The 22,102-nt window shown below is 44.5% G+C and overlaps 1 protein-coding gene across 5 annotated transcripts in view; it reads right to left on the reverse strand.

Moving 5' to 3' along the window:
- Window positions 1-221: 221 nt before the first annotated feature.
- The window catches only part of fam221a (family with sequence similarity 221 member A), a 136,446-nt gene continuing 114,565 nt past the window's right edge, over window positions 222-22,102 (reverse strand). For 2 of the 5 annotated variants that reach the window (XM_070880942.1, XM_070880944.1), the window contains exons 5-7: window positions 18,880-18,990; window positions 9,233-9,318; window positions 222-537 (exon numbers count right to left, since the gene is read on the reverse strand). In XM_070880942.1, the coding sequence (XP_070737043.1) occupies window positions 436-537; window positions 9,233-9,318; window positions 18,880-18,990 (299 nt within the window). In that variant the 3' untranslated portion in view covers window positions 222-435. Of the gene's footprint in view, window positions 538-9,232; window positions 9,319-18,879; window positions 18,991-22,102 lie in introns of those variants that run through there. The other 3 variants (XM_070880943.1, XM_070880946.1, XM_070880945.1) reach the window with 3 other exon arrangements.

Here is a 22,102-nt window from a genome sequence, read left to right on the forward strand (position 1 = left end):
CTGTAGGAGAAGATGTCTTCCTCCTGTTGCTATTCACCGATGGGGATGTGCCTCTAGTTGAATCTGAATGACAGTAGAGACCCATAGTTCAAACTCCTATTAAAAACAGCAACTTGGTGATTCTTGTGTGGTGAATATTTTGTCATTACAAAGATTATTACTGTGAAAATGCCTAAAAAGATCTGTTTCTTAGAAATATCTTTGCAGAAACTTCTAAACAATTTTCATGTCCAAGATGTTTATTTGTATCAGGATGACAGTATCAAAGGTACATGTGTTGATGAAATTCAATTAACAGTTTTCAAATCTGAAACTGGCAACAAGGAAAGTTTGCAGTGACAAGTCCAAATAGAAGTGTTAGTGACATCAATAATGTGTCTGATGTACTAGGAAAGTGGAAAGGGCAATTTAAATACATGTATGTTCTCAGGACTTTCATTGTTTTGGTCCTCTTGAAGGCTTTGGCACTTGTGAGGTTTCACCTTTAGATGCAGGAATCTTTTTCTGTCCCTTAGCAGCAGCTTTTTCCATCTTGAGCTGAAATACAAAGAGTTGTGTATTAACTATCATAAATGTTATAATGCAACAAAAACATGAGTAAAATCAATTTGCATGACTGCAATAAGATTACACTCGATTAAAATCTAGTCACATGATTGATTTCTAACTATTGCCTTATCCACATTTTGAAAGGGCAATATTATAAATTTTCTTCACTTTGCAAACTCTGCTGCATGATTTGCACCTTTGTCATGCACCTGTGAGCAACATTTTAGCCCTTGTCCACCTTGGTATAAACTTGGAGGTGTAATCTCTATACTACTTTTCATAGTACCTTAGGACATATAATAAATGTATTTTACCCTTTAGCTTGAAATGGCACAACATTCCTTTTTCGTGATAACTGTGGCAAAAATAGTTATACTGTATACAATTTTTTGTTATGCATATCAAATTATTGTTTACTTACCATGTGAAATGAAATAAGATAGTTACGTAAAATAATATCCTCAAAATAGGTTCTGTATAATAAAAATAGTTAAAATACAATACTGTATTGTATTGTAGGCAGCCAAATGTCTGGATTCGGATGAAATATCTGGTCCGTCAGCCAAGAAAGAAGATAACTCTTGTGGTTTAGTGGAACAATACCTCCTAGCCAGGGCTATGATGCCAGAAAATCTTAAATGGAAGGGGTTATCAGGATGGCTTTCACCGCACTGCATGAAATTTCAAAAATGTTTGTGGGATCAGGGGAAATGAAAAAAAAGTGTGCATAAACATTTGGTCGACATTTGCCCTACATCCAGTCTCCCTAGAGGTGAGCAACCGCACACCCTCGGCTCCCCCCATCCTAACACATGTTATCCTGTTAACTGTGGCTGCCACAGAATAGGCTATTTCTCTCCAATCTTTCCCTAGTTTCTCTCCCATCTATTTCCATGCCCCCTCTGAGCTCATCTCATCCACGAGACCCACTTTCTTGACCATATTCTCACTAAACTGCTGCCCATCTAAGTTTCCTTCCTGGCCTTCAAGCTAGCTGTCTGCCCCCCTTCCTTTCAAAATCAAAGCTATCACCTGCTCAAAAAAAACACTCTCAAACCCTCTGTCCTTGAAAACAACACTTTCATCTCGAACCACTTTCCTCTTTAAAAAGTCCTTTAACATGCTGTCGCCTCGTAATTCCATGCCTAGCTCTTCCACAACTTTCTGTTTGAATTTCTTCAATCATGTTTCCCCTTAAACGGCACCAAAATAGCCCTAACCAAAATCACAAACGAGATGCTCTGTCACTGTGACCGTGGTGCATTATCCCTACTGGATCTTTCCGCAGTCTTTGACACAATCGGCCACACCATTCTCCTCCAATGCCTCCCCTCCATTGTCTAGCTTTCTGGAACTCCCCTCACTTGTTCCACTCTTGCCTGTCAAATCATTGCCAGAGCACATCCTTTAATGGATTCTCTTCCCACCATGGCACCGTCGCCTCGGGAGTTTCCTATGGATCCATCCTTTCCTCCTTCCTCTTCCTTGTCCTCATACGGCCTTTGGCGATACGATCCAGAGACATGGGGTCAGCTTCCACATGTACGCTAGCAACACCCAGCTTTACCTCTTTACAGCTATTTTGGTTTGGGCGGAAAGATAGATCGCTTTCCTGATAATATACTCAATCTCTGATGAGCCTATTGAGGGTCAGAAAAACAACCAAGGTAGGTTCTAACGAGCATTTCTGTGGTTAATCAAGAAGCACAGGACTGCTGATCATCGGCCCTGACCATCTAGTTGTCTAAGTAAGGACAGACAAAGGTATTACAACCTGAAATGCCTTGCCACCAATGAACGCTCTGGATGCCAAGGAGTAGCTGAACAGTAGCATCTTGTACTCTGAAACTGAATGTCAATGGCACTCCCGAATTGTAATGTGGAATTAAGCAAATTTTAGATGTATGGCTGTCAGCGAATGTTCCAATACTTGAAAAATCTAAACTCAGATGAGCTTTTTCCTGTTTCAGGATCCTGCGGTTCAAGACTGGATGGGATTCTTCTGGCTTCTTGGCAAATTCTCTCTTCGTGCCTCTCAAATCAAATTGTAGGAACATAGGAACATGAGTTAGCCATTTAGCCCCTCAAGCCTGTTCCCCATTTAGCCCCTCACACCTGTTCTGCCATTCAATGAGATCATAGCTGATCTGTGACCTAACTCCATATATTTATCTTTGCCCCATTTCCCTTAATGCCTTTGGTTAACAGAAATCTATCTACCTCAGAATTAAAATGAACAATTGACCCTGCATCAATTGCCATTTGCGGAACAAAGTTCCAATTTTTACCACTCTGAGTGTAGAACTGTTTCCTAACTTCACTCATGAAAGGCCTGGCTCTACTTTTTAGGCTATGTCTCCTAGTCCTAGATTCCCTAACTTCAGGGAAAAAAATTCTCTCTCTCTGCCCTATCAGGTCCCCTTAATATCGTCAAAACTTCAATCAAATTAACCCATTATCTTCTAAATTCCAAGGAATACAACCCTAGTTTGTGCAATCTCCTTATAATTTAACCCTTGGACTCCAGATATAATTGTCGTAAATCCACGCTGCACTCCCTTCAAAGCTAAAATATCCTTCCTGAGATATGGTGCCCAGAACTGAAAACAGTACACCAGGTCCAACCAGGGTTTAGTTTAACTCTAACCCCATGTATTCCAGTGCTCCTGAGATCAGGCCAGCATTCCATTCGCCTTTTTGATTGTTTTTTGTACCGGCCCATGACATTTTAATGATCTATGTACAATGCCCCCTCTTAGGACCTCCACTGCTTCTAGCTTCTCACCATTCAAAAAGTGCTCTGATCTACTCTTTTTAAGTCCAAAGTGGATGACCTCACATTTGCCTACATTGAAATCCATTTGCTAGAGTTCTGCCCATTCACTTAATCTATTAATATCTCTTTGTAATTTTATGCTTCCATCTACATTGCTTACAATGCCGCCTATCTTGTGTCATCAGCAAACTTGGATATTTGGCTCTCTATCCCATCATTTAAATCATTAATAAATACAGTGAATAGTTGAGGCCCAAACAGATCCCTGAGGGATGTCACTAGTCACATCCTGCCAATTAGAGTACCTGCCCATTATCCCTACTCTCTGTCACCTACCGCTCAGCCAATCTCCTAACCAGGTCAATAATTTGCCCTCAATTTTCAGCTTCAACTTTAGCTAACAGTCTCTTCTGGAAGTCCATATAAATAACATCCATAGACATTCCCCTGTCCATTACTTTGGTCATGATTGTCGGCTATTTGCTGGATCTCCTGCGCAATGTTGGACCTCGGCTTTCAGTTATCTGTAGATCTGTTTTCTTTCTCTCGAGTTGTGATGATGTTTCCAATTTAAGAATGCTTTGCATTCATGATTTATGAGCTCCTGGACCTTCTGGTCATTCTCATTGAACCAGTCTTGATGTTTTCTGGTCGAGTAACCAAGAGTCTCTTCACAGGTGCTAATTATGGAGTACTTGAGGGCAGACCAGGCTCAATGGACACTGCGGTTCACTGAGAGTCGTCAGGACTAGATGCATGCTAAACAACGGAATCAGCAGACTACAGACCAAGCTAAGCAATCCTACAACCAACAGGTCAGATCAAATCTCTGCAGTCCTACCACATCCAGTCATGAATGGTGGTGGACAATCAAACAACCAATGGGAGCAGGAGACTCCATGAACATCCTCATCCTCAATTATGGCGGAGCCCAGCTCGTGAGTGCAAGAGACAAGGCTGAAGCATTTGCAACCAATTACAGCCAAATGTGTCAAGTAGATGATTCATCTCGGCCTCCTCCCTACCATCATAGAAGCCAGTCTTCAGTCCATTTAATTCATTTCACGTGATATCAAGAAATGACTGAGCGCAAAGGCTATGGGACCCGATAGCATCCTGGCTATCATGCTGAGGATTTGTGCTCCAGAACTAGCCATGCCTCTAGCCAAGCTGTTCCAGTACAAATACAACACTGGCATCTAGCAGACAATGTCTAAAACTGCCCAGCTATGTCCTGTCCATAAACCAATCCAGCCAATTACCACCACACAGTCTATACTGCTGAAGGTGTCGTCGATACTGCTATCAAGTGGCACTTGCAAATAACCTCACTGATGCTCAGCTTGTGTTCTGCGAGGACCATTTGGCTCCAGACCTCATTACAGCCTTGGTTCAAACACGACAAAAGTGCTGAATTCCAGAGATGAGTTGAGAGTGACTGCCTTGACATCGAGGAGTATTTGACCAAGTGTGGCATCAGGGTGCCCTAGTAAAATTGAAGTCAATGGGCTTCATCAATGACCTTCCCTCCATTTGTAAGGTCTTAAAAGGGGATGTTTGCTGATGATTGCACAGTGCTCAGTTCCATTTGCAACTCCTCAGATAATGAAGCAGTCCCTGCTCAAATGTAGCAAAACCTGGCCGACATTCAGGCTTGGGCTGATAAGTGGCAAGTAACATTCATGCCACACAAGTGCCAGGCAATGACTATCTCCAACAAGAGAGAGTCTAACCACCGCCCCTTGACATTAAACAGCATTACCATTGCCGAATCCCTCACATCAATATCCAGGGGGTCACCACTGATCAGAAACTTAACTAGACCAGCCACATAAATACTGTGACTACAAGAGCAGGTCAGAGGCTGGGTATTCGGTGGAAAGTGTTTCACTTCCTGACTACTCAAAATGCACAAGTCAGGAGTGTGATGGAATACTCTCTATTTGGCTGGATGAGTGCAGCTCCAACAACACTCAAGAAGCTCAACACCATCCAGGACAAAGTAGCCCGCTTGATTGGCACCCCATCCACCACCTTAAACATTCATTCCCTCCACCACATCGTGGCTGCAGTGTGTACCATCTACAAAATGCACTGCAGCAACTTACCAAGGCTTCTTTGACAGCACCTCCCAAATATGCAACCTCTACCACCTAGGACACCATCTCTTCCAAGTTCCTTCCAAATCGCACACCAGCCTCACTTGTAAATATATTGCCATTTCTTTATCGCCGTTGGGTCAAAATCCTGGAACTCACTCCCAAACAGCACTGTGGGGGTACCTCTACCACACGGATTGCAGCAGTTCAAGAATGCGGCTCATCATCACCTTCTCAAGGGTAATTGGGGATGGGTAATAAATGCTAGCCTTTCCCACATCCCATGAACAAACAACAAAAATGTGCAGTATGATGTCATGGGTCACCCAAAAACCAGAAATACCCATACTGTCACTAAACACTCTGTCAAACTAAACATTCTGGGTGAGAGCTGTGGTGACTGATGGGGCATTATGTGTGGGTCACGGATTGTTAACCAGTTTATTGGGTATGAAGTGAATAGTGACAGTGTCATGACTTCGGATTTGCAAGGTCACAAAAGACCTTTCAAATAATCACTCCAATCATAGTTAAGGCACCTGCAATGTTTTCACCTACCCGGGACGACTCGCGCTGGAAGTTGTAGTGGCATGCTCCAGCTCTTATACTCCCAAGCTGCAGTGGTGTGCGGCGGCTTTGGAGTAGGTGACTGGGTGGCGTTACCGGGGCCCAGGTCGCCGGTTAGAGCGTGGGCAGGAGCATCAGCGGAGCCCAGGTACGGCAGAGAAGTGGAAAGGTCGGGGCGGATGAGCGGCAAGAGATCGTGGCGGAGGTGCGGTGAGAGATCGTGGCTGAGATGTGACGAGAATTGAGCGGTGAGAGATCGTGGCGGAGGTGCGGCAAATGAGGGTGCAGGGCCAAGTGGCAGCACGGGCCAGCCCACACTGTGATATGTGTGCGCACTAGGTCCGTGCAGCAGAGCAGGTCTCCAGTCCTGGTTTACCCTTGCCACTGGATAAAGGCCTAACTCTGTCAAGCCCGTGTGGTGGCTGTTGTGCAATGGTCACCACACGTTAAAAAAATCCACACACAAGCATCTTCCGCCCCCTCAATTGGAGGAGTTCAGGACTGGAACATTGGGTCCTTCAAACATCCATGAACTCAACCCTTTTGGTGTGGAAGCAAGTCATCCTCATTCGAGGGACCACCTAAGAACATAAGAATTAGGAACAGGAGTAGGCCATCTAGCCCCTCGAGCCTGCTCCGCCATTCAACAAGATCATGGCTGATCTGGCCATGGACTTAGCTCCACTTTCCTGCCCGCTTCCCATAACCCTTAATTCCCTTATTGGTTAAAAATCTATCTACCTGTGACTTGAATACATTCAATGAGCTAGCCTCAACTGCTTCCTTGGGCAGAGAATTCCACAGATTCACAACCCTCTGGGAGAAGAAATTCCTTCTCAACTCGGTTTTAAATTGGCTCCCCCGTATTTTGAGGCTGTGCCCCCTAGTTCTAGTCTCCCCGACCAGTGGAAACAACCTCTCCGCCTCTATCTTGTCTATCCCTTTCATTATTTTAAATGTTTCAATAAGATCACCCCTCATCCTTCTGAACTCCAACGAGTAAAGACCCAGTCTACTCAATCTATCATCATAAGGTAACCCCCTCATCTCCGGAATCAGCCCAGTGAATCGTCCCTGTACCCACTCCAAAGCCAGTGTAGTGTATCCTTCCTTAAGTAAGGCGACCAAAACTGCACGCAGTACTCCAGGTACGGCCTCACCAATACCCTATACAGTTGCAGAAGGACCTCCCTGCTTTTGTACTCCATCCCTCTCGCAATGAAGGCCAACATTCCATTCGCCTTCCTGATTACCTGCTGCACCTGCAAACTAACTTTTTGGGATTCATGCACAAGGACCCCCAGGTCCCTCTGCACCGCAGCATGTTGTAATTTCTCCCCATTCAAATAGTATTCCCTTTTTTTGTTTTTTTTCCCAAGGTGGATGACCTCACACTTTCCGACATTGTATTCCATTTGCCAAACCTTAGCCCATTCGCTTAACCTATCTAATTCTCTTTGCAGCCTCTCTGTGTCCTCTACACAATCTGCTTTCCCACTAATCTTTGTGTCATCTGCAAATGTTGTTACACTATACTCTGTCCCCTCTTCCAGGTCATCTATGTATATTGTAAACAGTTGTGGTCCCAGCACCGATCCCTGTGGCACACCACTAACCACTGATTTCCAACCCGAAAAGGACCCATTTATCCCGACTCTCTGCTTTCTGTTAGCCAGCCAATTCTCTATCCATGCTAATACATTTCCACTGACCCCGCGTACCTTTATCTTCTGCAGTAACCTTTTGTGTGGCACCTTATCGAATGCCTTTTGAAAATCTAAATAAACCACATCCATCGGTACACCTCTATCCACCATGCTCGTTATATCCTCAAAAAATTCCAGTAAATTAGTTAAACATGATTTCCCCTTCATGAATCCATGTTGCGTCTGCTTGATTGCACTATTCCTATCTAGATGTCCCGCTATTTCTTCCTTAAATGATAGTTTCAAGTATTTTCCCCACTATAGATGTTAAACTAACCGGCCTATAGTTACCTGCCTTTTGTCTGCCCCCTTTTATAAACAGAGGCGTTACATTAGCTGCTTTCCAATCCGCTGGTACCTCCCCAGAGTCCAGAGAATTTTGGTAGATTATAACGAATGCATCTGCTATAACTTCCGCCATCTCTTTTAATACCCTGGAATGCATTTCATCAGGACCAGGGGACTTGTCTACCATGAGTCCCATTAGCCTGTCCAGCACTATCCCGCTAGTGATAGTGATAGTCTCCAGGTCCTCCCTTCCCACATTCCTGTGACCAGCAATTTCTGGCATGGTTTCTGTGTCTTCCACTGTAAAGACCAAAGCAAAATAATTGTTTATGGTCTCAGCCATTTCCACATTTCCCATTATTAAATCCCCCTTCTCATCTTCTAAGGGACCAACATTTACTTTAGTCACTCTTTTCCGTTTTATAGATCTGTAAAAGCTTTTACTATCCGTTTTTATGTTTTGCGCAAGTTTACCTTCGTAATCTATCTTCCCTTTCTTTATTGCTTTCTTAGTCATTCTTTGCTGTTGTTTAAAATTTTCCCAATCTTCTATTTTCCCACAAACCTTGGCCACCTTATACGCATTGGTTTTTAATCTGATACTCTCCTTAATTTCCTTGGTTATCCACGGCTGGTTATCCCTTCTCTTACCGCCCTTCTTTTTCATTGGAATATATTTTTGTTGATGATGATGATGATGTTTTCACCTATGATGATGATGTTTTCACCTACTTGCTTCAAAACCCTGGGATAAAAACCATTTGGTCCTGGGGATTAGTCACTCTTTAGTGTCATTATTTTCATCATTACTGTTAAGTTGCTTCTGTTAATTTTGGTGAGTCCCCATCCCTAATTCAATATTAGTTTCCTTGGGATGTCTGGCATGCTATTCTCTTCCTCTACTGTAAATACTAAGGCAAAGTATTTCACGTCCGCCATGTCCTTATTTTAATTTATAATATTACCATTATCTGTGTCTAAGAGGGCCCTCATTGCTCTTAATCACCCTCTTTTTCCGAATATAATTGTAAATGCTTTTTGTGTTGATTTTTATATCCCTTGCAAGTTTCCTTTCATACTCCCTTTTTGTAGCTTACTATCTGTTTGTCATCCTTTGCTGTTCTTTGTATCTCTTACATAAAAGAATGATTTTGAATTTTAGAAAAGCTATTTCGAAAAATGATATTGCTATTCACTGAAATACTTCATAGGTTCTTTTCATATTTACTACACTGATGTGAACATACCCGTTCTTGGTAACGGCTTTCAAAGTAAGCCATGTCTCGTTCCTCAGCTGTGGGAAGGTGAGCAAATCGACTTAAACCGTAAACATCTGCAAAGATACAGGGAAATTTATTAAATAAGGTTATTCATTCACATTCAGCAATATGAATAGATAACTTAATTTGTACAGACTTTATATTGTGTATAACTATTTGAATACCTACTGCAGTAAAAAGTGTCTCAAAAAGTTTGTGACACAATTGTGTTTAGAAATGTTTGTTATGTGAGAATTTAATTTAATATTTAGAAGAATCAAAAGCCTTTGCTGCCTTCAGGAATTTGCTGTGATTTGACTGTGAACAGAGTAGACCAACATTTTGTTTCCCCAGTGCATGTTCCTTTATAATGTTTTATGTGTTCATTATTTATATCGGCACTGTATAAATTTTGTGCATGTGTATTTTTTTCCGCACTTTGTACAGTTTTCCCAGCAATTTATTATGTTTATGCTGTGAGTTTGAGCCCAATACCCGAATTGGAGTACAAAGTCTAGATGGCATTACTGCAGTACTGAGGGAAAAAAGAAAAGACTTGCATTTTTTTTAATCATGCCTTATCACATCTTTAGGACATTGCAAAGCACTTCACATTCAATCAATTACTTTTGAAGTTCAGTTTATGTTACTATGTTAGCAAACACAACAACCAATCCACACACCAGATTCCAGAAACAGCAAATGAATTACATTTAATGAGTTTTTGGGTAAAATGTGATGGGCTGATTAGCCTCTTTCTGTGCTGTAAAATAACTTTCTTTCTGCTCTTGCTCTCCATAGTTAAAACTGCTCACAATTCAAACATATTCTGGAATGCAAAGATAATATCCCGCTTCTCTTCTCCACAGACCATCCTCCCGTGCCTCCTCCACCCTCACCTCCAACAAGTGCCAGGAGCTCAAACTTTTATCACAAAGATTGAGACCATCTGTCCAGCTGCCTCTGCCACTTCCCTCCCTTCCCCAAGCCCACCAGACCAAACTTCCCCCAAAGTTCCTAGCTCTGAACTTGCATCTTTCTCTAGATTCTATCCCATCTTCTGCTATGCTCTCTCCAAGTTCATCTTATCCAGGAAACCCACCTCCTGCTCCCTTGAGCCCAATACATCCAAACTGTTGACCACCCAACTTCCCTTCCTGGGCCCCAAGTTAGCTAATGTTGTTAAAAGCTCCCTCTCCTCAAGTACTGTCCCCATCCCTTTTATAGTGTATGTAGGCACCTTTAGTATTGACTCCACGAGGCAGGGTATGATATTTAAACTGTGTAGACCTGTAGTCCTTTATTTGCAGCTCCTGAGTGAAGACAACAAGCTGTGAGTTCCCTTTTGTACTGGGTTACCTGCCGTGTGCAGGCAACCCTTGGGTCTCCAGCAGCAGCACCCTCTGGTGTACAGGCAAGGTGTGTACAGTGTAAGGGTACATTCAGTGTTGCATAACAGTGTTACAGACATCACACAGTAAACAGGCATGCATATACAACAATACTCCCCCCGAGACTCCAGGATGGTATGTTGCCTCTCTGGTGCAAGGGTCAAGGATGTCTCGGTGCGGGTGCAGGACATTCTGAAATGGGAGGGAGAACAGCCAGTTGTCGTGGTGCACATTGGTACCAACGACATAGGTAAAAGAAGGGATGAGGTCCTACGAAACGAATTTAAGGAGCTAGGAGCTAAATTAAAAAGTAGGACCTCAAAAGTAGTAATCTCGGGATTGCTACCAATGCCACGTGCTAGTCAGAGTAGGAATCGCAGGATAGCGCAGATGAATACGTGGCTTGAGCAGTGGTGCAGCAGGGAGGGATTCAAATTCCTGGGGCATTGGAACCGATTCTGGGGGAGGTGGGACCAGTACAAACCGGATGGTCTGCACCTGGGCAGGACCGGAACCAATGTCCTAGGGGGAGTGTTTGCTAGTGCTGTTGGGGAGGAGTTAAACTAATATGGCAGGGGAATGGGAACCAATGCAGGGAGACAGAGGGAGACAAAAAGGAGGCAAAAGCAAAAGACAGAAAGGAGATGAGTAAAAGTGGAGGGCAGAGAAACCCAAGGCAAAGAACAAAAAGGGCCACTGTACAGCAAAATTCTAAAAGGACAAAGGGTGTTAAAAACACAAGCCTGAAGGCTTTGTGTCTTAATGCAAGGAGTATCCGCAATAAGGTGGATGAATTAACTGTGCAAATAGATGTTAACAAATATGATGTGATTGGGATTATGGAGACGTGGCTCCACGATGATCAGGGCTGGGAACTCAACATCCAGGGGTATTCAACATTTAGGAAGGATAGAATAAAAGGAAAAGGAGGTGGGGTAGCATTGCTGATTAAAGAGGAGATTAATGCAATAGTTAGGTCGGACATTAGCTTGGATGATGTGGAATCTATATGGGTAGAGCTGCAGAACACCAAAGGGCAAAAAACGTTAGTGGGAGTTGTGTACAGACCTCCAAACAGTAGTAGTGATGTTGGGGAGGGTATCAAACAGGAAATTAGGGTTGCAGGCAATAAAGGTGCAGCAGTTATAATGGGTGACTTTAATATGCACATAGATTGGGCGAGCCAAACTGGAAGAAATAGGGTGGGGGAGGATTTCCTGGAGTGCATAAGGGATGGCTTTCTAGACCATGATGTCGAGGAACCAACTAGGGGGGAGGCCATCTTAGACTGGGTGTTGTGTAATGAGAGAGGATTAATTAGCAATCTCATTGTGCGAGGCCCCTTGGGAAAGGGTGACCATAATATGGTGGAATTCTGCATTAGGATGGAGAATGAAACAGTTAATTCAGAGACCATGATTCAGAACTTAAAGAAGGGTAACTTTGAAGGTATGAGGCATGAATTGGCTAGGATAGATTGGTGAATGATACTTAAGGGGTTGATTGTGGATGGGCAATGGCAGACATTTAGAGACCGCATGGATGAATTACAACAATTGTACATTTCTGTCTGGCGTAAAAATAAAAAAGGGAAGGTGGCTCAACCGTGGCTATCTAGGGAAATCAGGGATAGTATTAAAGCCAAGGAAGTGGCATACAAATTGGCCAGAAATAGCAGCGAACCCGGGGACTGGGAGAAATTTAGAACTCAGCAGAGGAGGACAAAGGGTTTGATTAGGGCAGGGAAAATGGAGTACGAGAAGAAGCTTGCAGGGAACATTAAGGCGGATTGCAAAAGTTTCTATAGGTATGTAAAGAGAAAAAGGTTAGTAAAGACAAATGTAGGTCCCCTGCAGTCAGAATCAGGGGAAGTCATAACGGGGAACAAAGAAATGGCAGACCAATTGAACAAGTACTTTGGTTCGGTATTCACTAAGGAGGACACAAACAATCTTCCGGATATAAAAGGGGTCAGAGGATCTAGTAAGGAGGAGGAACTGAGGGAAATCTTTATTAGTCAGGAAATTGTGTTGGGGAAATTGATGGGATTGAAGGCCGATAAATCCCCAGGGCCTGATGGACTGCATCCCAGAGTACTTAAGGAGGTGGCCTTGGAAATAGCGGATGCATTGACAGTCATTTTCCAACATTCCATTGACTCTGGATCAGTTCCTATCGAGTGGAGGGTAGCCAATGTAACCCCACTTTTTAAAAAAGGAGGGAGAGAGAAAACAGGGAATTATAGACCAGTCAGCCTGACATCGGTAGTGGGTAAGATGATGGAATCAACTATTAAGGATGTCACAGCAGCGCATTTGGAAAGAGGTGACATGATAGGTCCAAGTCAGCATGGATTTGTGAAAGGGAAATCATGCTTGAAAAATCTTCTGGAATTTTTTGAGGATGTTTCCAGTAAAGTGGACAAAGGAGAACCCGTTGATGTGGTATATTTGGACTTTCAGAAGGCGTTCGACAAGGTCCCACACAAGAGATTAATGTGCAAAGTTAAAGCACATGGGATTGGGGGTAGTGTGCTGACGTGGATTGAGAACTGGTTGTCAGATAGGATGCAAAAAGTAGGAGTAAATGGGTACTTTTCAGAATGGCAGGCAGTGGTTAGTGGGGTACCGCAAGGTTCTGTGCTGGGGCCCCAGCTGTTTACATTGTACATTAATGATTTAGACGAGGGGATTAAATGTAGTATCTCCAAATTTGCGGATGACACTAAGTTGGGTGGCAGTGTGAGCTGCGAGGAGGATGCTATGAGGCTGCAGAGTGACTTGGATAGGTTAGGTGAGTGGGCAAATGAATGGCAGATGAAGTATAATGTGGATAAATGTGAAGTTATCCACTTTGGTGGTAAAAACAGAGAGACAGACTATTATCTGAATGGTGACAGATTTGGAAAAGGGAAGGTGCAACGAGACCTGGGTGTCATGGTACATCAGTCATTGAAGGTTGGCATGCAGGTACAGCAGGCGGTTAAGAAAGCAAATGGCATGTTGGCCTTCATAGCGAGGGGATTTAAGTACAGGGGCAGGGAGGTGTTGCTACAGTTGTACAGGGCCTTGGTGAGGCCACACCTGGAGTATTGTGTACAGTTTTGGTCTCCTAACTTGAGGAAGGACATTCTTGCTATTGAGGGAGTGCAGCGAAGATTCACCAGACTGATTCCCGGGATGGTGGGACTGACCTATCAAGAAAGACTGGATCAACTGGGCTTGTATTCACTGGCGTTCAAAAGAATGAGAGGGGATCTCATAGAAACTTTTAAAATTCTGATGGGTTTAGACAGGTTAGATGCAGGAAGAATGTTCCCAATGTTGGGGAAGTCCAGAACCAGGGGTCACAGTCGAAGGATAAGGGGTAAGCCATTTAGGACCGAGATGAGGAGAAACTTCTTCACCCAGAGAGTGGTGAACCTGTGGAATTCTCTACCACAGAAAGTAGTTGAGGCCAATTCACTAAATATATTCAAAAGGGAGTTAGATGAAGTCCTTACTACTCGGGGGATCAAGGGGTATGGCGAGAAAGCAGGAAGGGGGTACTGAAGTTTCATGTTCAGCCATGAACTCATTGAATGGCGGTGCAGGCTAGAAGGGCTGAATGGCCTGCTCCTGCACCTATTTTCTATGTTTCTATGAGCATTTTTCATATCCTTATTGTTTTGACCAGGGGAGATGATCAGTGGTGGGCTATGGGAGGTTGTGGTGAGGGTTGTGTGGTTGCCAGGTGTGACCCCTGTGCTTGAGGCTGGCCTCGTACGTTTCTCCTCCCTCACACACAAACCAAGTGGGTGTCACTGTTGTGGGATCCCTCGGGGAGGTAGCCACGGCAGCAGTGGATGGTGTGATGTGGGTAGTTGTAGGGTGGTGGGCAGGGCCACAAGACTGGGTGGGCTCCTTGTCCACCAATTGGGATGAGGGTCAGGTCATCCCAGGGTTTGCCAGGGAAGCTGGAGGGTATTGGCCTCATGCTCCTGGTATTGGCCCTGGTGGCCAGGGGCTGTAGGGCTGGTCTGGTGCAGGTTGCCATTGGTGGTGGCTGGGCTGCCCATTGACCACTGTCCCTGTAGTGGGTCTGCTCCCAATGCCTGTGTGTGTGTCCTGCAAGGGGCATCACATTCATTCCAAAGGTCCAGGCTACATGGTCAGGTAGCCTGCTGGACCTGGGGTCTCCCACAGGGGGATCCATTGGCATCAGCATGGTCCCTGTAGGACCCAATGTCCTTCAGCAGTGTCCTACCGGTATACATGACACCTTGGCTCTGATCACACATAGTCGAGTCTGTATTATACATTCTAGCATTTGCATCACTTTTGGATGTCCTGATTTCAACAGACATGGTTACATTAGGCATTTCACAATCTCTATTATTACTGTTAAGCATAATAAACTTGTTCTTAACCTTACTGACACCTGCATTCATTTCATTGGTCACGTTAGTTAAACCTTAAACCAGCATCACAATTCATTGTTACATTGCATACATTTTCATACTTGCACCCTTTAATCGCATCTTTAGCTTTAAAGTCCGTGTACTCAAATAGTTGAAACTTCCCCTTTAAATGTCTTTGGTTACCGGTCTCCTTTAAGGGAGCCTTCAAATCCGATTGGCCGCTCAGTGTCATGTGATGCTCCTCCATGCTCACAGGTGGCATGGCGGCGGCCATTTTGATTACAAGTGTTTCTCCTTGTGCTGCAGCCATTTCCTGGCTTTCCTGCAGGAGGGCTGTGGTGGTCTTTTCTTCCACAGCGCCACTTCACCTGATGTGGACCCGGTTCATCCAATTCCTGCCCAGCAGCGTGGGACCGTTGGCAGCTACAAGGAGTTTGTTCAACACGCCGCCCTGGGAGACCTGGACGTCTGCACTGCCAACGATTTGGATTTTTCCTTTGGTATAGGTGAGCAGCTTTGCCTGGACAGGAGACAGTTTTGGTCGAGTGGCAGGATTCATCCAAATTTTTTCAAAGATCATTTGGCTCATCACAGACTGGCTCGTCCCCGTGTCGATCTCCATGGAGACTGGGACCCGGTCGATGTCCACCTCCATCGTCCACGGAGAACTTTCGGTGGAGCAGGTAAAGATTCCATACTCTTCTTCCAGAGTTTGAGCAGCTTCATCTTCATCTGTGTCGGAGCCCCGGTGATCAGCCAACTCATCAGAGACGCGGTGAGTACAGCCTTTTCTGCACATTCTCTGAAGGTGCCCTTTCTCCTTGCAGCCTTTGCATGCATAGTCTTTGTAGCGGCACTGGTGGGCCCCGTGGTTTCCTCCACAGCGCCAGCATGGGGCTATCCGGTTCACCCAATGTGGCGGACTCAGGGTTGCGGGACTCGGGGCAGCATTTCTGCCTTTAGAAGTATCCATGTGGTGCACTGCGCTTGCCGGTTTAGAGTCCTGGGTCAGTATTCGGCTGGAGTCGCTGGCCGAAACCATGTAGGCCTGGCTCACTTGAATTGCTTTCTGCAGGGTGACCGTAATGTCATCCAAGAGCAATTTGTGTAGGAGGCCTTCCTGGTCGATTCCGATGACAAATATGTCCCTTAGTGCTACATTAAGGTGGTCGCCAAAATCACACGGTGCAGCTAGTCTTCTTAAGTGTGCAGCATACTTGGCAATTTCTTGGCCTTCAGGTTGCCGGTCAGTGTAGAACTGGTGCCTGGCTGTGAGGATGCTTTCTTTCGGTTTTAGTTGTTCCCGTATGATTGTTACAAGTTGCTCATAGCTCTTGGTGGTTGTCTTCTCCGGAGCTAGTAAGTCTCTGACGAGACCGTAGATGGTGGGCCCACAACTGCTAAGCAGGATGGCCCTACGTTTGTTCGGTAGTGTATTCGGTGTGTCTCTGTCCAGGTCGTTGGCTATAAAGAAGTGTCCCAATCTTCCCCCTCTGTAAATTGCTGAAAGTTGCTGAGGTTAGACATGTTGAGCGTGTAGTTCGTGACCTCGTATTCCCGTCGCCAGTTATAGTGTTTGTAGGCACCTTTAGTAATGACTCCACGAGGCAGGGTATGATACTTAAGCTGTGTAGACCTGTAGTCCTTTATTTGCAGCTCCTGAGTGACGACAACAAGCTGTGAGTTCCCTTTTATACTGGGTTATCTGCCGTGTGTAGGCAACCCTTCGGTCTCCAGCAGCAGCACCCTCTGGTGTTCAGGCAAGGTGTGTACACCTTCAGTGTTGCATAACAGTGTTACAGACATCACACAGTAAACAGGCATGCATACACACCTTTCAAATCTGCCGTCATCACCCCTCTCTTTAAAAAAAACCACCATGTCTGTCTGTGCAAACTACCGTCCCATCTCCAACCTCCTTTTCCTCTCCAAAGTCCTTGAACGTTTTGTCGCCTCCCAAATCTGTGCTCAGCTTTCCCGCAATTCCATGTTTGAATCTTTCCAATTAGGTCTCCGCCACAGTACTAAAATGGCCCTTCCTCTCAAAGTCTCAAATGACATTCTATGTAGACTGTGACCATGGTAAACTATCCCTCATCATCCTTCTCGACCTATCTGCAGCCTTCGACATAGTTGACCACACCATTCTCTTCCAACACCTCTACTCTGTCATCCAGCTGGGTGGAACTTCCCTTGCTTGATTTCATTCTTATCTATCAAATCGTAGCCAAAGAATCACCTGCACTGGCTTTTCTTCCCACTGCCGCACTGTTACCTCTGGAGTCCTTCAAGGCCCTCTTTTATTTCACCTCTACATGCTGCGATATCATCTGAAAACACAAAATCAGATTCTACACGATGCTGACGACACTCAGCTCCATCTCACCACTACCTCTTCAACCCTCCACTGTCTTTGATTTGTCACATTGCTTGTCCAACATAAAATATTGGATGAGCCAATATTCCTCCAACTAAATAATAGGAAGACTGAAGCCAATGTCTTTGGTCCCTGCTACAAACTCCATTCCCTGACCACTGTTTTCCATCCCTGACAACAGTCCGAAGCTGAGCCAGAATGTTTGCAACCTTGCTGTTTGACCCCAATATGAGCTTCCGAACGTATATACGCTCCATCACCAAGACTGCCTACTTCCACCTCCATAACATCGCCTGACTCCGACCCTGCCTCAGCTCATCTGCTGCTGAAACCCTCATCCTCTAGAGTTGACTATTCCAATGCTCTCCTGGCCGGCCTCCCACCTTCCACCCTGAATAAACTTGTGCTCATCCAAAACTCTGCTGGCAGTATCTTAACTCGCATCAAGTCTTGTTTACCCATCACTCCTGTGCTTGCTGACCTACACTGGCTCCCGGTCCAATAATGCTTCAATTTTGAAATCACATATTTGTTTTCAAATCCCTCCACGTCCTCGCCCCTCCCTATCTCTGTAACCTCCTCCAGCCCTACAAGTCTTCAAGATTTCTGCACTCCTCCAATTCTGGCCTCTTGCGCATTTCCGATTTTAATCGCTTCACCACTGGTGGCAGTACTTTGAGCTGCCTTGGTCCTAAACTCTGGAATTCCCTCCCTAAAGCTGCTCTTCTCTTTACTTCTCACTCCTTCAAGATGCTCCTTACAACCTACCTCGTTGACCAAGCTTCAGGTCATCTGTCCTGATATCTTAATCTGTGGCTCGGTGTCACAAACATTTTTTTTGTTACGGCAATGGGATATCTTGCTACATTAAAGGAACTATTTCAATGCAAGTAGTTGTAGTTAAACTTCGATAAATACTGCATACTACAGCCTGTATTTTATTTCTTTCATGCGAAAAAGGATTGTAGCTCACTTAAATTATTACGATTTCTTGTTGGTTTGTGCAAAAATAAAATGTGAAATCTGCTCCAAACATGACTGGAGCTCAAGTAGCTCAACGTTCTCTATTACAGAACAGAAAAAATGGACTATTCATTCTATTTGCAGATGAATTGCAAGAGCTCCACTTATGCTTTAAGCAGATTTGAAATCTTATTTTGCACAAACAAATAAGAACTCGTAAATTATTTAAGTGAACTACAATCCTTTTTTGTATAAAAGAGAAATAAAATAATGCAGCCTGTAGTATGCAGTATTTATTAATTTATTGAAACATTCATTACAACATTATCAAGATGGTGTATGAAAAGCTACAAGTTAGATTTAGATTAATTCTGTTCACTTATTCATCTGAAATCCTGTAGTGTATAAAAAGGGAATTTAATGTAACCTCAACAAAAAAGTTCATAATTTGCAATAATTAAAATAATTTGAAATAGTGCCATTCGGCTTTTTTTTAATTTTTTACCATCTGTTGACTGTCCAGCATTTATTGCATCCACTTGTGGTGCATAAGCTCTCATAAAAGGGTGATCCATTGAAGTAGAAGGTGCATCAATAATTTCATTGCTTGGTGCCCCTGAAAGAATGAATAAAATATTTTATGGATAAAGATTTCAATTGACATCAACAGGGTTAAACTGGGTAAGACCTGAAAACAGGCGCCGAGATCGCAATAGAAACATAGAAAATAGGTGCAGGAGTAGGTCATTCGGCCCTTTGAGCCTGCACCACCATTCAATATGATCATGGCTGATCATTCACCTCAGTACCCCTTTCCTGCTTTCTCTCCATGCCTCTTTATCCATAAGGGCCATATCTAACTCTCTCTTCAATATATCCAATGAACTGGCATAAACAACTCTCTGCAGTAGGGAATTCCACAGGTTAACAACTCTGAGCGAAGAAGTTTCTCCTCATCTCAGTCCGAAATGGCCTACCCCTTATCCTAATTCCCCAACATCGGGAACATTCTTCTCGCATCTAATCTGTCCCGTCCTGTCAGAATCTTATATGTTTCTATGAGATCCCCTCTCATCCTTCTAAACTCCAGTGTATAAGGCCCAGTTGATCCAGTCTCTCCTCATATGTCAGTCCAGCCATCCCTGAAATCAGTCAAAGTCGATAGACTGTTGGAAAATGATCACCAATGCATCCACTATTTCTGGGGCCACCTCCTTAAGTACTCTGGGATGCAGACAATCAGGCCCCGGGGATTTATCGGCCTTCAATCCCATCAATTTCCCCAACACAATTTCCTGCCTAATAAAGATATCCTTCAGTTCCTCCTTCTCACTAGACCCTCCTTCGTGAAGACAGAACCAAAGTATTTGTTCAATTGGCCTGCCATTTCTTTGTTCCCCATTATTAATTCACCTGAGTCTGACTGCAAGGGACCTACATTTGTCTTCACTAATCTTTTTCTCTTCGTATATCTAGCTTTTGCAGTCAGTTTTTATGTTCCCGGCAAGCTTCCTCTTGTACTCTATTCTTCCCCTCCTAACTAAACCCTTTGTCCTCCTCTGCTGAATTCTAAATTTCTCCTAGTCCTCAGGTTTGCTGCTTTTTCTGGCCAATGTATATGCCTCTTCCTTGGATCTAACACTATCCTTAATTTCCCTTGTTAGCCACAGTTGAGCCACCTTCCCTGTTTTATTTTTACTCCAGACAGGGATGTACAACAGTTGAAGTTCATCCATGTGATCTATAAATGTTTGCCATTGCCTATCCACTGTCAACCCTTTAAGTATCGTTTGCCAGTCTATTCTAGCCAATTCACGCCTCATGCCGTCGAAGTTAGCTTTCCTTAAGTTTAGGACCCGAGTTTCTGAATTAACTGTGTCACTCTCAATCTTAATAAAGAATTCTACCATATTATGGTCACTCTTCCCCAAGGGGTCTCGCACAACAAGATTGCTAATTAGTCCCTTCTCATTACCCAGTCTAGGATGGCCAGCTCTCGAGTTGGTTCCTCGACATATTGCTCAAGAAAACCATCCCTAATACACTCCAGGAAATCCTCCTCTACCGCATTGCTACCAGTTTGGTTAGCCCAATCTATATGTAAATTAAAGTCGCCCATGATAACTGCTGTACCTTTATTGCATACATCCCTTATTTCTTGTTTGATGCTGTCCCCAACCTCACTACCTGTACACAACTCCCACCAGCGTTTTCTGCCCTTTGGTATTCTGCAGCTCCACCCATACCAATTCCACATCATCCAAGCCAATGTCCTTCCTTACTATTGCGTTAATTTCCTCTTTAACCAGCAACGCCACCCCGCCTCCTTTTCCTCTCTGTCTATCCTTCCTAAATATTGAATACCCCTGGATGTTGCGTTCCCAGCCTTGGTCACCCTGGGGCCATGTCTCTGTGATGCCAATTACATCGTATCCATTAACTGCTATCTGCGCAGTTAATTCGTCCACCTTATTCCGAATACTCCTCGCATTGAGGCACAGAGCCTTCAGGCTTGTCTTTTTAACACACCTTGCCCCTTTAGAATTTTGCTGTAATGTGGCCCTTTTTGTTTTTTGCCTTCGGATTTTCTGCCCTCCACTTTTACTATTCTCTTTTCTATCTTTGCCTTTGTCTCCCTTTTATTTCCTTCTGCCTCCCTGCATAGGTTCCCATCCCCCTGCCATAATTAGTTTAACTCCTCCCCAACAGCACTAGCAAACACTCCCCCTAGGACATTGATTCCGGTCATGCCCAGGTGCAGACTGTCCGGTTTGTACTGGTCCCACCTCCCCCAGAACCAGTTTCAATGCCCCAGGAAGTTGAATCCCTCCCTTCTACACCACTCCTCAAGCCACATATTCATCTGAGCTATCCTGCGATTCCTACTCTGACTAGCACCTGGCACTGGTAGCAATCCTGAGATTACTACTTTTGAGGTCCTACTTTTTAATTTAGCTCCTAGCTCCCTAAATTCGTTTCGGAGGACCTCATCCCGTTTTTTACCTATATCGTTGGTACCTTTGTGCACCTCGACAACTGGCTGTTCACCCTCCCTTTTCAGAATGTCCTCCACCCGCTCCGAGACATCCTTGACCCTTGCACCAGGGAGACAACATACCATCCTGGAGTCTCGGTTGCGGCCGCAGAAACGCCTATCTATTCCCCTTACAATCGAATCCTCTATCACTATAGCTCTCCCACTCTTTTTCCTGCCCTTCTGTGCAGCAGAGCCCCCACGGTGCCATGAACTTGGCTGCTGCTGCCTCCCCTGATGAGTCATCCCCCTCAACAGTACCCAAAGTGGTGTATGTGTTTTGCAGGGGGATGACCGCAGGGGACCCCTGCACTGCTCTTCCTGTTGGTCACCCATTTACTATTTGGCTGTGCACCCTTTACCTGCAGTGAGACCAACTCGCTAAACGTGCTATTCACGTCATTCTCAGCATCATGGATGCTTCAGAGTTAATCCACCCACAGCTCCAGTGCCGCAATGCGGTCTGTCAGGATCTGCAGGCGGATACACTTCCCGCACACATAGTCGTCAGGGACGCTTCCGGTTCCCACATAGTACAGGAGGGGCATAACACGTGTCCGAGCTCATGACTTAACCCCAAGATAAACTTAATTTGGCAACAACAATGCTAAATGTTACTTGCTGATAAAGAAAAAGAAAAGCTACTTACCAATCACCAGCCAATCACTTACCCCCTTGGCAGTGACGTCACCTT

This window comes from Pristiophorus japonicus, chromosome 5, assembly GCF_044704955.1.
Source record: "Pristiophorus japonicus isolate sPriJap1 chromosome 5, sPriJap1.hap1, whole genome shotgun sequence".
In the NCBI taxonomy this organism is placed as follows: Eukaryota; Metazoa; Chordata; class Chondrichthyes; family Pristiophoridae; genus Pristiophorus; species Pristiophorus japonicus.